At 39.0% G+C, this 15,302-nt stretch overlaps 1 protein-coding gene across 1 annotated transcript in view; it reads right to left on the reverse strand.

The window, feature by feature from the left end:
- Nucleotides 1-2,855, reverse strand: part of nars1 (asparaginyl-tRNA synthetase 1) — a 33,391-nt gene extending 30,536 nt beyond the window's left edge. Inside the window, exon 1 of the mRNA XM_063011031.1 lies at nucleotides 2,748-2,855. Within this exon, the coding sequence (XP_062867101.1) occupies nucleotides 2,748-2,855 (108 nt within the window). The remainder of the gene's footprint in view (nucleotides 1-2,747) is intronic.
- Nucleotides 2,856-15,302: the final 12,447 nt, after the last annotated feature.

Consider the following 15,302-nt stretch of genomic DNA (forward strand, 5'->3'; position numbering starts at 1 on the left):
GCTACACTTGGCACTTCTGGTGGTGGGGCATGACCCGCCCTGTTACACCTTACTTCTATATGACAGACTACACCCACATTTAAGGTATACTTATTGCCTCTAGGAGTTTTTTGAATGCCTTGTTAATGGAGACTACAAAATACAAACAGGACCCATGTCTTCCAAAAAAATCCACATTTGACTCATTAGTCCACAGAATATTATCCCAAAAGTCTTGGGGGTCATCTTTTGGCAAATGCCAAACAAGCCTTTGTGTTCTTTTTGTTCAGCAGTGGTTTGCGTCTTGCAACTCTCTCATAGATCCATAAATTCGTTCTTGGTGGAGTTTTGGTAGGCCAGACTCTACTGGAAAGGGTCACCACTGTCCCAAGTTTTCTCAATTTGTGGATAATTATTCTCACTGTGGTTAGTTGGAGTCCCAGAGTCTTAGCAATAGCTTTGCCCCTTTTTCAGACTGGTAGATTTTAATGCATCACGTGCTATATTTAGGATGTGCTTTTTGAGACCGTCTAAGCTGCTTCACATTGCCAAATTTTATTTAATATTAAAAGTACTTTGATGATCTACAACATGTGACAAATGGGATTTTTTCCACAGCAGAGCACTTGTACATTACAAGGTCAGACTTGTTGGGTTTAAGTTAATGACGATAAGCCAGTGAGCCGTCATCTCTAATGAGACTTTTTCCAAACATGATGAGGTGCACGCTGAGACTTGTCTTAAAACCATGTCAAGCCAAATGATGTCTTAATGAGCCTCGATTTTTGTACAAGGTCACGGTCATGCTGGAACAGGACACATCCTTTTTGAAACTGTAGTTGCCAAAAGGAAAGTGTGCAATTGTTAATAATAATTTCTATCGTTTATTTTACCCACTTGTTAGAAATGGGAAAAAGTATAATTTATAAAAAAATGTCAAAAATAAATAAATAAAAAACGCTTTATTTGCTATATACGGGATTTTACATAAATATAAATATACTAAATATACATTATTTTTTGCAGTTCTTAAACATGTAGATAATACATCTTAAAACACAATTTCTTTATTTCTTTATTTTTTATTATTTTATTTTTTATTTTATCTGTGGATCTATGGAAAAATTGCAAGGCACGTTTTTTTTTTACATATTATTTATTTTATTTTTTAATTTTATTTATGGATTTATGTGGGAATTGCATGGTGCAATTCTGTTTTTAATTTTATTTATTTTATTTTTTGATTTTATCTATGGATCAATGTGAGAATTAGAGGGAACAATTCTTTTTACATTTTTATTTTTATTTTTTATCTATGGATCTATGTGGGAATTTATTTTATTTTTTTATTTTATTTATGGATTTATGTAGGAATTGCATGGTGCAATTCTTTTTTAATTTAATTTAATTTTTAAAATTTTATTCATGAGAGAATTGCAAGGCACAATTTTTTTATTTTATTTATTTAATTTTTTTAATTTTATCTGTGGATATATGGGAGAATTGCAAGGCACAATTTTTGTATTTTATTTATTTTTAAAATTTTTATCTGTGGTTCTATGGGAGAATTGCTAGGCGCATTTATTTTTTATTTAATTTATTTAATTTTGTAATTTTATTAGGGATCTATGAGAGAATTGCAAGGCACATTTATTTTTTATTTCATTTTATTTATTTTTTAATTTTATCTGTGGATAATTGGGAATTGCATGGTGCAATTCTTTTTAAATTTTATTTATTTAATTTTTAAATTTTATTTATGGATATGTGGTAATTGCAAGGCACAATTTAAAATTTATTTATTTATTTTATTTTTTAATTTTATGTTAGGATCTTTGGGAAAATTGCATGGTGCAAACCACTGCTGACCAAAAAGAACACATAGGCTTGACTCACATTTGCCAAAAAACATCTAGATGACCCTCAAGACTTTTGGGACAATATTCTGTAGAGTTAAAAGTGAAAGACATGGGTCCTGTTACATCTGGCCTAAAGCTAACCACCTCATTCCAGGCTAAGAATATCAGATTTGTTGGATTTAAGTTAATGAACATAAGTCGGTGAGTCAACAAACATGATGAGGTGCGTGCTGAGACATGGCTTAAAAACATGTAAAGTCAAACCAGGTCTTAATGGACCTCATTTGTAGAAAACAACATGTCTTTTGATTTAAATAATAAATAAAAATGTTTACTTAATTTTTTATTTCTTTATTTCTTTAATATTTTATTATTTCTTTTTTCATTATATTTAATTTTGTAAATATTAAGCCACATTGTTCTTTGTTGATGCATGCTCAATAATCCAGGTACACAAATCCACAAAGTTGAATCAGTTCATCTGGACACAAGTTTGTTGTAGAGAAAATGTAACATAATATTAAATCAAAATTCAAATGACATATTTGGTTGTAATGGAAAAGACATACATACATACAGACAGACAGAGAAATAAAGAAAGACTCTCTCTACAACAAATTGTTCTTTCTATCTTTCTTTCTTTCTTTCTTTCTTTCTTTCTTTCTTTCTATTTTCTTTCTATTGTCTTTCTTTATTTCTCTGTCTGTCTGTCTGTCTGTCTGTCTGTCTGTCTGTCTGTCTGTCTGTCTGTCTGTCTGTCTGTCTGTCTGTCTGTCTGTCTGTCTTTTCCATTGCAACCAAATATGTCATTTGTATTTTGATTTAATATTATGTTACATTTTGTTACTATATTGCAACATTAGCAGCAAATTAAAGTGTTACATAATATAAAATATATTCAATTCTCACCACCAGAATGAGGGTACCCAGGCATTCGGCCAGAGCCTGACGCATCAGAAGGTTTCGGATCTGAAGGTTTTGCATCATTTTGTCCAAAAAAGCCTTCTGCCATCCCATGATGCCTTAGAACCTGCAAGCTGTGCTGCTACAGATATGGATGAAGATGATGAAGACTCCACTGTAGACGTGTTTAAGTGTGTTTGATTTTGACTCTGGCTGGAGTTATGCTTTTCTTTTAAACAAGAGAAACACACACACACACACACACACACTTCCCACACTCCTTCCTCTTTTTGCCTCCACCCATACCCCTTATAGAATGTTTTTCACCAGTAGTTTGGATTCTCACATGTAGTGCAGGTGATTGCTGAAGACAGAAATAAGCAAAAAAGGGCAACAAAAAGGGAATTTTAATTTGAAATATGAAACCTGCAAGGAACAAAAAGGCAGGACTAGACTTAAACATAATGCAAGCAACATATATGGACGTATGTAGCATAATTTGAGCTTTTTGTCACTCTAGCAACACCATGTTTATAGGAAAATTGAGGCTTTCAGATACAGATACAGGTTTAGTGATGTTTTGGGGTTGCTTTGCTGCCCTAGGCTACGGGTGCCTTGAATCTGTACAGATTTAGGCCTCCAATATGTTTGTCCACACATGTTATCATACACTACGATATCCGCAAGATACATCAAGCATTAATTTAGGTGACTATTCATCAATTTTTCTCCCAATTTTGGCAAAGCCAATAAGTCTTCCACTGCTGGCGATCCTATTTGCATCTGAGGAGGGTACATTCGCCTGCCCCACTCCCCCTCCGACGCAGTCCCTCTACCCCTTCTTTGCCCATACTTTGGTGGATTCGCACGAGACCGAATATCGCAGATATCACTGAGAGCCGGGCACCAATCTCCATGCTCTTTCACTTCCGCCAATTGTGCCCGCTAAAGGGCACAGCCGACCAGTAGCACAGTGGGGAGTTCAGAATCTCAGCGCTGGGTGCCAATTTTGGTGACTTTATAATAAACACCATTTTTAGCGCGTCCAATTTTTTACCTGATTGCGTTATGCTTCCTCTCTTCTGGTGCTGACCCTCACTTCTGATTGAGGAGAGCGAACTGACACGCCCCCTCCGACACATGTGCAGTAGCCAACTGCATCTTTTCACCTGCACGAGGCGAGTTCTCATGCTAATCAGCATTGTACACGGAGAGCCACACCCTGATCAGCCTTATTCCTCTACTCTGTGCAGACGCCATCAATCAGCCAGCAGAGGTCGTAATTGCACCAGTTATGAGGTCCCTATCCGGCTCCCTTACCAGGATGAACAACAGCCAAACGTTCATATAGCCGCCCAGCCCAGCCGGATGGCAGAGCTTAGATTCTATACGAAGTATTCGAAATCCGAGCTCGGGTGTGGTAGCGTATTTTACCGCTGCGCCACCTGAGCGGCACTACTAAACTTTTAACACTTACGGAATGAAGTCTTCATAGGGAGCGATCCACATATATATAAAAGCTAAAAAAGTGATATAAAAGCTATATAACAGATAAAAAGTGACATAATCCATAATCATATAGGTTACAGCACTCAAAGCAGTTTTTAAACACCCAGCTGAAGGGTACATGCACTCGGAGTACATGACCCTACATGGACTGTATATTACAACCCATTTCAGCAGTGTGGATAAAGCACAGGCTTTACTCACCCAGCATGAAAACAAAGCCCGAGTACAGAATGAAAGCGCATCTCATAGCACGGATCAAGGTAGCAGCACAAAGAACTTCTCAGCAGGGAAGTGAATGCAGTACAACTTTCAGTTACATCAGAATGCCTGCAGTGCTTTTAACAGAGAGTACGATACATGACGAATGAAACAAAGCCCAAGTTTTGATTTCCTATTTTGATGTGATCAGTCAATACAAGAGTAAACATGAAGATGAAGGACCTGAAGGACATTTTCACAATGAATATGAGTTTGTTGGATATCCCATTACAAATCTACTGTATATGAATTAACATTGAGCACAAATTACCCCCCTTTGTGGCGTGTCTCGACTCGAAGGTTTCATTCATGGAGAAATTTGTGGCCATTCAGTCGAAGAAGCAACAGAAAAACAAGAAACTTTGTGGACACAATTGGTGGAAAGTTCTTCAATGTTCTTTCCTGTTCCAGCATGACTGTGTACATTTGCAGACAGTACGATCAGCCCCGGTTCTGGACTGCTTTGCTTGGGGGGGCAAAGACACAATTTGGGGGGGCAATGCCCCCCTCAGCCCCCCCCTAGCCCCGGTTCTGGACTGCTTTGCTTGGGGGGGCAAAGACACAATTTGGGGGGGCAATGCCCCCCTCAGCCCCCCCCTAGCGCCGGCCCTGAGTACGATTATCCTACGGCCTGCCCCGGCCTGCACCGAGTCCTGACATTGACTCTGTTAAACATTTTTCGGATCAACTGGAAAACCAAGATTCCTACAGGATTCGGAATATTATGTCCAACAAACTCATTAGATACACTGATCAGCCATGACATTAAAGCCACCACCTTGTTTCTACACTCACTGTCCATTTTATCCATATAGAACCATATAGAAGCACTTTGTAGTTCTAAAATAACTGACTGTAGTCCATCTATTTCTCTACATACTTTTTTAGCCTGCTTTCACCCTGTTCTTCAATGGTCAGGACCCCCACAGGCCCACTACAGAGCAGGTATTATTTAGATGGTGGGTCATTCTCAGCACTGCAGTGTGTTGTACTGGTATGAGTGGATCAGACACAGCAGCGCTGCTGGAGTTTTTAAATACCATGTCCACTCACTGTCCACTCTATTAGACACTCCTACCTAGTTGGTCCACCTTGTAGATGTAAAGTCAGAGACGATCGCTCATCTATTGCTGCTGTTTGAGTTGGTCATCATATAGACCTTCATCAGGACGCTGCACACGGGGCGCTGTGGGCTGGATATATTTGGTTGGTGGACTATTCTCAGTCCAGCAGTGACAGTGAGGTGTTTAAAAATTCCATCACTAACACACTACCACCATGTCAGTGTCACTGCAGTGCTGAGAATGATCCACCACCCAAATAATACCTGCTCTGTGGTGGTCCTGGGAGAGTCCTGACCATTGAAGACCATCATGAAAGGGGGCTAACAAAGCATGCAGAGAAACAGATGGACTACAGTCAGTAATTACTGAATTTTTTTTTTTTCTGCAACCCATTTTTTCAGCTTGTGACCCACCCAGGGTTTGAAAAACATTGCTATAGACGCTTTAAGGTGACTGCCCTACTTTAATAATGCCTCACATATGGTATCATTATACCTCTTGTAATTTCTCGCGTGTGTTTTCGTGACAAAACGTAGTTTGGGAGACCACAAAGCCTCGTCTGAGATTCCTCCTGCTAATAGATTGTGTAGTGTGTGACCACCTGATGCTGATAAATCGTGTAGTGTGAAAACCACAATGACTTAAAAGACTCCTGATTACAAAAGATCAACTTGTTAATTAATAGCATTAATTAACACTTAGTTCAATCATGACACCTGCATATAGTGTTAATGACTTTCACCCTTACCTGTCATGTTATATATTGTCATATTTACCCAAAACACACACTCACTTCTCATTCCGTAGCCCCCGTTCTTGGAAACAGCCTGAAATTTGGTAATAAATAAGAACATACTGTCTCCTAGGCGGCACTAAAACAGATAAAATCATGCAGTTCATTTGTCTGTGTGCCTTATGATTTAAAACGTACAATTTTACATTTACACAAGTGACACCAGCATATTATTATTATATTTTATTTAAACCAGTTTGGTTATTTTTCACATCTCTCGCAGGCGTGTGCGTGTGTGAAGGCTGTTATCCGGTGTTTCCAACCAGATTTTTGGTGATTTATTCCTACCCCTTAAAGCCTGCAAATATAGCGAGCTCTGTTCACCTGCCAGGGCTGATGATGGGCACAGCCAGCTCCTACAAATAAAGTCTTTGTAGTTCTCTTTTATCTTCGTCCACCTTCGTCTTTTAAACCCACACCTCATTCCCAGGGAATTTCTCACAGTGCTGGGGGACATGAAGACCCAGAGACAGATGCTGAGAGTAGAAATAATAAAATGTGAGGGAAATATTGAATAATATCCAACCATTTAAAAGCATTTGAAGATTGAGTATTAAATTCCTAACATTAGTGTGTCACTGTATAAGGGTCCAAAAATATGGAATAATGACGTATGTACATAAATTGTAGGTGCGTTCTTGATACATTTAATAAACAGTCCTATCAATGGTGTCAAGATAAAGGGATACAAAGGGGGCAATGTTTTCTTTCACACTCACATACATACATAAATGTATTAAGGAATATTTATAATCATGCCAGTGGGATTTTTAATGATTCTGGCAACTGTTTTCTGTGACTAATTGTTCATAATTTATACTCTATTTCAAATTAATACATGTGATTTATCTCATATCTTTTCAAAATATGACAAAATATTGGTGATAAATAGACCTACAGCAAATTAGTTTATTAATTTGTTGACGCAAAACATTCTAGAATATTATTTAACTCTGTAGCATGGCCACATAATTCCTCATTAGTGACTGCAGTGGACTACGACTGGGGCTGGTGACCAGGGGCAAAGCACCAAATTCTGGACCCTATGCACAAGCAGTGCCCATGGGCCCCCCTCACCCCAGTCCAGACTCCTTCTAGACTCCTTAAGGGCCCTCCTCCGACTTGGGGCCCTGGTAACTTAGTCCCACTTTTCACCACACTACGACACCCCTGCTGGTGACAATATAATATATAATACAGTATAAAAAATGAAATAATGACGTTTGCACATAATTTGTAGGTACAATTTTAATACATTTAATAAACCTATCAATAATATTAACATAAAGGGTTTGAAAGGGTAGGAGAATAGTCATTGTTAATAGCACAGATTGCATACAGGTAAAGTCAAAATAATACACACACTAACAAGTAATATTTATAATCATGCAAGTTCTGGGATTGTTAATGATTCTGGCAACTATTTTCTGTTTTATACTCCTTGTTCTAATTCATACAAATAAGTTATCACATAATTTATTGTGGTTTATCAGACCTACAGCAAATTAGTTGAATAATTTGTTGATGCAAAACATTCTAGAATAGTATTTAACTCTGTAGCATGGTTACATAATTCCTCATTAGTGACTGTAGTGGACTACGACTGGGGCTGGTGACAACATAATATACAAGAGAATACAATATAATACACCGCACTGTTAAAAAGTACATGGAACAGTGGTCCTACGCCATGCATGAAAAAAAGCCTCAGCACTTGTTTTCTTTATTCATGTAATTCAGTTCTAATTTATTGCAGACCTGTTTTTGTGGGTTATCCAAAATATGACAAAATATGGGTAATAAATATATGCATTACAAAAAAATAACCAATCAGCTTCAAAAATATCATAACTGATATTGATAAAATATGGGTGGTATAGACCCACAGTAAATTAGTTTATTAATTCTACAATATTATTTAACTCTGTGGCACGACCACATAATTCCTCATTAGTGACTGTAGTGGACTACGACTACAATAACACAATATTAATAGTGTTTGTTTGACCGCTACATGGAACAGTGGTCCTACGCCATGCGTGAACAAAAGCTTAACATTATTTTCTAAAATGCTGCTGTTCAAGTAAAAAGCTCCAGCACTTTTCTATTCATGTACTCAGCTAATTCAGTTCTAATTGATTACAGACCTGCTTTTATTGGTTCTTGAATTATAACTGACCATTTGGATCACTGTCCCTTCCAGAACGTAGGTAAAGTTATGCCAAACGCCATTAGATACAATTTTTTACAATTATTTTATTTAAGACACAAACCTAGCAAAACGACAAGAAACGTGTACATGAAACAATGGAACATTGGGAACACAAGGGGGAGCTACACTTCCAACATGGATCACTCAGTTAAAGGCTCTGCTAAGCTAACAGCTATGCTAATGCTTACTAACACATGGAAATGTTCAGAAACAAACCCAAAACTAACACTATTGTAAACTGTAATAAATGAGTGCTATGAATGCTAAATTCTAGCTAATAAGGACATGAGTGGCAAGACAAGAACAAGACAGAGACTAGGACTAAGGTCATACTAAGGTCAGGCTATTACAATGAACATTGTAATACCTAAGGCAAACTATGTCTAGGCTACAGCATGGAACATGAATCTCTAGGCACATTGACTAAGACTAACATAGATCTTGAGGTCAGGCTACAAACATGGACATCAATGAAGGTTTAAGACTAAGATTCTCATCCAACTTCAACCTAATTTTACACAAACAACCCTAAACATGAGCAGAGGAGCATGGGTAACTTATAGACGAGACAATGATTAACTAACAAGGAACAGGTGATCATCATGAGGGTAGGAGCAAATCAAGAGGCAGGGGTGGAGACAGAGGGGGCGTGGAGCATTAACAATAAACAAAAGTCCATGTGCTCTGTCTGGGGCTGTAACAGGTGAGGACTAACTCACTTACTCACTTTCTTAACCACTTATCCAATCAGGGTCGCGGGGGTGGGCTTTTCAATGGGTGCAAGGCACATAATAGCACCCTGGATGGAGTGCCAGTCCATGCACATACACACACCCATTCACCTATAGGGCAATATAGTGTCTCCAATTTTAATGTTTTTGGACTGTGGGAGGAAACCAGAGCTCCTGGAGGAAACCCACACAGACACAGGGAGAACATGCAAACTCCACACAGAAAGGACCCGGACCGCCCCGCCTGGGGATCAAACCCAGGACCTTTTTGCTGTGAGGTGTGATGTGAAGTGAAATCAAACTAGCCATATTTATATGGACACAATTTTAATAACATAATCTCATAACCTGATAACCTAAGTTAAAAAAAGTAGATTTTTGATTGTAGATATTCTATTAAAAAAATAAAACATAATAAACTTAGAGTTCCTACAAAAAATAATTAAAATAATCCAAAAGTATTCGGGCACCCCTTCTAATTATTAAATTCATATGTTTCAGTCACAACAATTGCTAACAGGTGGAATAAATCAATTACCTCATACAGTATAAAGGAAATTATATCCTTTCAACTTTGCAGCAACAGTTTAAGGAAAACCCATTCCTGTTCCAGCATTGCGCCACACTGAACAGCTTTGGAATGAACCGTCGAAGCCAAGCCGTACAAATACTCTTTGTGTGGATGAATGAATGGGCACAAATTCCTACAGTCTTCCCACGGTCTTGAGAGAAGCTTTCTAGGAAGAATGGCTGTTGTTATAGCTGATAACATGGGGTGTCAACAAGGTCATGGTCAGGCATCCAAATACTTTCCAACCATTCAGAAATAATTAAAATGCACGTCTCCAAAAGTATTCGGACACCCCTTCTAATTATTAAATTCATATGTTTCAGTCCCAACCATCGCTAACAGGTTTATGTAGTTTGGACAGTAGCTGCTGATGCTAATTCTCAAGCAGCTTCCAAGTGTTCATCAGTAAGGGTGGACCGATATTTCGACTTAATTATTATCACATTGAAAAAGGCTGATTCACACAAGTATGTTGATCCAAAAATGTAGAGTTAAAATTTCTCCATCAGCTTCTTCCACGTATGAACGAAACAGCCGTCTTTGCAGTGTTCCTGTACGTATCGAACCGTTTTTGGTTTCTTTGTGCTTGGTTGCTCTCATCTGCACGAACAGTGTCGGTTACAAAAGGGAAAATGCAAAAATGGCACAAACTGGCTACTGATGAATGAAAACTTTCTAGATTCGCAGTGCTTTAGGCGGGCTGAGGTGTAGCTATGGTAACAAACCACAAGTGAAAGAAACAGCGGCCACATTCTTTGTGAATTATGTTAACCTGTTTGAATGAGGCGTATCGATGTATTGGGCACCCCTGTTATAGCTGATAACATGACAGCCATAACATATGTCCAATAAGCTTATGGTCAGGCATCCAAGTACTTTGGGCATATGGTGTATGATGTCAATCATACTTGTTGAACTAATTACTTACTCACTCACTTTCTTAAACGTTTATCCAATTAGGGTGCTGGAGCCGATCCCAGCTTTTCAATGGGCACCAGTCCATCACAGGGCAGACACACATACAACCACATATACACACACCCATTCACCTATAGGGCAATTCAGTGTCTCCAATTAACCTGACTGCATGTTTTTGGACTGTGGGAGGAAACTGGATGCAAACTCAGCACAAAAAGGACCCGTACCGCCCTGCCGAGGGATCGAACCCAGGACCTTCTTGCTGTGAGGCGACAATGCTACCCATCAAACCACCATGCTGCCCATTGAACTAATTATTATTGTTTAAATGCACGTTATACTGTAATAAAATGCAAGACTAGAGACATGTAAAGGAATGTTTATGCACGTAGTATTATAAATCTTTCAATCACCCCGTTCACCTCAAGTATTTTAAGATTGTGAAAATGCAGTAGCAGGATATAACTTACTTTCTATCATTTATCTTCATTATGATATAATCGTAGATATAATAGCTTTTTCCACACAGTTTTTGAGTTCACACATTAGGCATTCTCTGTTGACTTTTCTAAATCCCATTACTCATCCAAAATATGAAGGCGGTGAACTGTTTCTAAAGTGATTTATTGATTTTGAGCGATTGAACTTTGAGAGTAAAATTTTTTTCTCAAATATGCCCACAGCTGTTTACTGTACTGTTTAATAAATAATGCATGTCTGCAGAAAATAAAATCAACTGCTCATCTGTGGACCAGGAGTTTCATCTTTAGGTGGCAGCAAAGTGTTGTGGTGAAAATGAGACACTGCCCAGTCTTTTTTTACCCTATGTGTGGGTAACTGCAGTGCCTGAGGTTCGAATTGGGGGGCACATATTAGTGTTTAGTGTTGGTCTCAAGCCCAGATACATAGCAAGGTTGTGTCATGATGGGCATCTGCTATAAAAGCAGCACTGGATATGTCTAAATGATATGTTCAAATGTAGGAATGATACTACAGCACTGAATTTAGATTGCTCAGGGGTCCTATGAAGTGTATATGTAATCAAGGGGGGCAAGAATTAAACACCCCTTTTTTATTTAATGTTCTTCCAGTAAATGTATCATTAGTACTTTTATTTGCTTTTGCTACATTGTTGGCCAATTTGATCCAATCATCTTGGCAAATAATGTAAAGGGATGATTTGGGGTGGGGAGGGGGGCACATATCAGTGTTTAGTATTGGTCTCAAGCCCAGATATATTCGGACGAATGATTGCTGTAGTATTTAGTGTAGTAGCACTGGATATGTCCAAATTATATGCCCAGCAATGACTTTATAGCACTGAAATGTGATGGACTGTAGGGCCAAAAGTATAAAGGCAACTCAGAATGAAGTACTATAGAGTTGGCAAATCCCGATTCCCAATTATTCCCAATTCCCAATTCTTCCAGTAAATGTATCATTAGTATTTTGTCCACTTTTGCAGCATTGTTGGCCAATTTGATCCAATCACCTTGGCAAATAATGTAAATGACTGATTTGGGAAGGGAGGGGGGGGGAGGGGAGGGATATCAGTGTTTTGTGCTGGTCTCAAGCCCAGATAAATAGGAAAGCTGTGTTTTGGAAAGCGGCGCCAACTCATAAATGAGGATGAATGATCTACTGTAGTATTTAGTGTAGTAGAAAGGATATGTCTAAATTATATGTCCAAATGTAGAATGATAATATAGCACTCAAATGTCATAAACTGTAGGGACAAAAGTATACAATCAATTAAGAATTAAACTGTTGGGCATATTATTCTAGAGTCATGGTCAGAACTATGAAGTTGACAATCCCATAAGACTGGTAGGACTGTTTGTGGGAATTTGTGCCTACTCAGCAAAAGTAGGGATCCGCAACCACAATGGTGGGGTGTTCGGCTTCTATAGAAAAGCTCTGTAGTATTCTAAATCTAAATCTATTCTCTCTAAATCTGAATAGGTTTTATTTGATGAAAGCCCTTCACCTTCAGCTTACACTGTCTGCTACCATCTAATTGCTGGACATATCCAGTGCTACTACACTCAATGCTACAGATTATTTGTGTACATATATCTGATGGATTAGGAATTAGGAGCTAGGAACTTCATGAGCCATTCCTTTAAAAATTCAGTACTTTAACTGGTCTGTCTGCCATATAGATCATCAGGGGGCGTGGATTACAGCACCTATACTGCTATTATGGATCAGCAGTAAGCATATGGGAGCAGATGACTGACAGTGCCGGTTCCTTTAATGGTAGTATCTGCACCTCATTAAGCTTATGATTTTAGGCAGCAAGTAGCAATTGGTAAATGTAGATCAGCTCCCAAATGTTCTGAGAGAAAAAATAGTTAAAAGCTACAAAATCATATCATCATATATCATATAAAGGACCACCGATCAATCTAACTAGGTTTTATTTGAAAAAGCCATTTAGCAGTTACAAACAAACCCCATTTAGATTTAGAATAGATTTAGGTTTAGAATAATACAGACCTTTTCTTCAGAAGCCGAAAGCCCCACTATTCCCAGTTGTCAAATGCCTATTACATTCACATTAAATTTATGGCAGGTTTTTAAAGCGACTTACAATTATGACTGAACACCATTTGAGTACCAATTAAGGGTTAAGGGTTTTGCTTAGGAGCTCAACAGTGGCACCCTGGCAGGGGAGAACAAGAAACCTTCTGATTACTAGTCCAGTACCATACACATACACATACTCTCTTCTCCAATGCATGAGAAAAGAGAGGTGTGACATAAAACCAATGTGAAAACCTTAGGGGTAAACATATTTATACCATTTCAGTTATATCTGACCAGCCATTGAATACACCCCTCTCTCTCTCTCTTTCATATACACAAATCCCATCTTGGCTAATATTCCACAGTAACAACAGCTTCAGGTCTGTGCCACAAAGGACATAAAGCCCAGAAATGTGTTCCAGAAATGGAGTAAATGCCGGACATTCAAAAGGCGCACGCTGTTATGGTTACACATCATCACTCATGCATGAACTCGCAAATGCATGTAAATGTGGCTGGCAGAAATTTCTTGTGGCAGTGCTCGATTCTGGCCAGTAATCTCTTCTCCACACCAGAGCCGATACAGGCAGTGACTGCACTTACAACCTCTGCTGGCTGTTTGACGGACTGCACTATAAAGCGTGTGTGCACCCATTTGGATCCATTTGTTGAACCCACTCATTGGATCCTCAGGTTTTCTTCTACCTCACATGAGTGGATTGGCTGTCTGTCCAGGGTGGTTTTATTGTGCCAGCCAAGAGCTACCTCAACCCAGGAAAAAAATGCTGACATACGCACAGACAGAGAAACCAAGCCAACAGAAAGGCTAGACAGATCAGGTAACAAAAAGAGTAACATTGTAATCTACATTGTTATGATCCATTACTCTGGGCTAATTGTCTTCAATTCCCCAAGGTTATGAGAGTCTTTTTAATAGACTCAGTTTCTTCCACAGTCTTTCATAAATTACTGGTTACTTTCAGTTCTTAAATACTTCTATTTGTTATACACCACATACAGTGTATCACAAAAGTGAGTACACCCCTCACATTTCTGCAAATATTTCATTATATCTTTTCATGGGACAACACTATAGACATGAAACTTGGATATAACTTAGAGTAGTCAGTGTACAGCTTGTATAGCAGTGTAGATTTACTGTCTTCTGAAAATAACTCAACACACAGCCATTAATGTCTAAATAGCTGGCAACATAAGTGAGTACACCCCACAGTGAACATGTCCAAATTGTGCCCAAATGTGTCGTTGTCCCTCCCTGGTGTCATGTGTCAAGGTCCCAGGTGTAAATGGGGAGCAGGGCTGTTAAATTTGGTGTTTTGGGTACAATTCTCTCATACTGGCCACTGGATATTCAACATGGCACCTCATGGCAAAGAACTCTCTGAGGATGTGAGAAATAGAATTGTTGCTCTCCACAAAGATGGCCTGGGCTATAAGAAGATTGCTAACACCCTGAAACTGAGCTACAGCATGGTGGCCAAGGTCCTACAGCGGTTTTCCAGGACAGGTTCCACTCGGAACAGGCTTCGCCAGGGTCGACCAAAGAAGTTGAGTCCACGTGTTCGGCGTCATATCCAGAGGTTGGCTTTAAAAAATAGACACATGAGTGCTGCCAGCATTGCTGCAGAGGTTGAAGACGTGGGAGGTCAGCCTGTCAGTGCTCAGACCATACGCCGCACACTGCATCAACTCGGTCTGCATGGTCGTCATCCCAGAAGGAAGCTGACGCTCAAGAAAGCCAGCAAACAGTTTGCTGAAGACAAGCAGTCCAAGAACATGGATTACTGGAATGCCCTGTGGTCTGACGAGACCAAGATAAACTTGTTTGGCTCAGATGGTGTCCAGCATGTGTGGCGGCGCCCTGGTGAGAGGTACCAAGACAACTGTATCTTGCCTACAGTCAAGCATGGTGGTGGTAGCATCATGGTATTGGGCTGCATGAGTGTTGTTGGCAC

This window comes from Trichomycterus rosablanca, chromosome 16, assembly GCF_030014385.1.
Source record: "Trichomycterus rosablanca isolate fTriRos1 chromosome 16, fTriRos1.hap1, whole genome shotgun sequence".
Classification (NCBI taxonomy): Eukaryota; Metazoa; Chordata; class Actinopteri; order Siluriformes; family Trichomycteridae; genus Trichomycterus; species Trichomycterus rosablanca.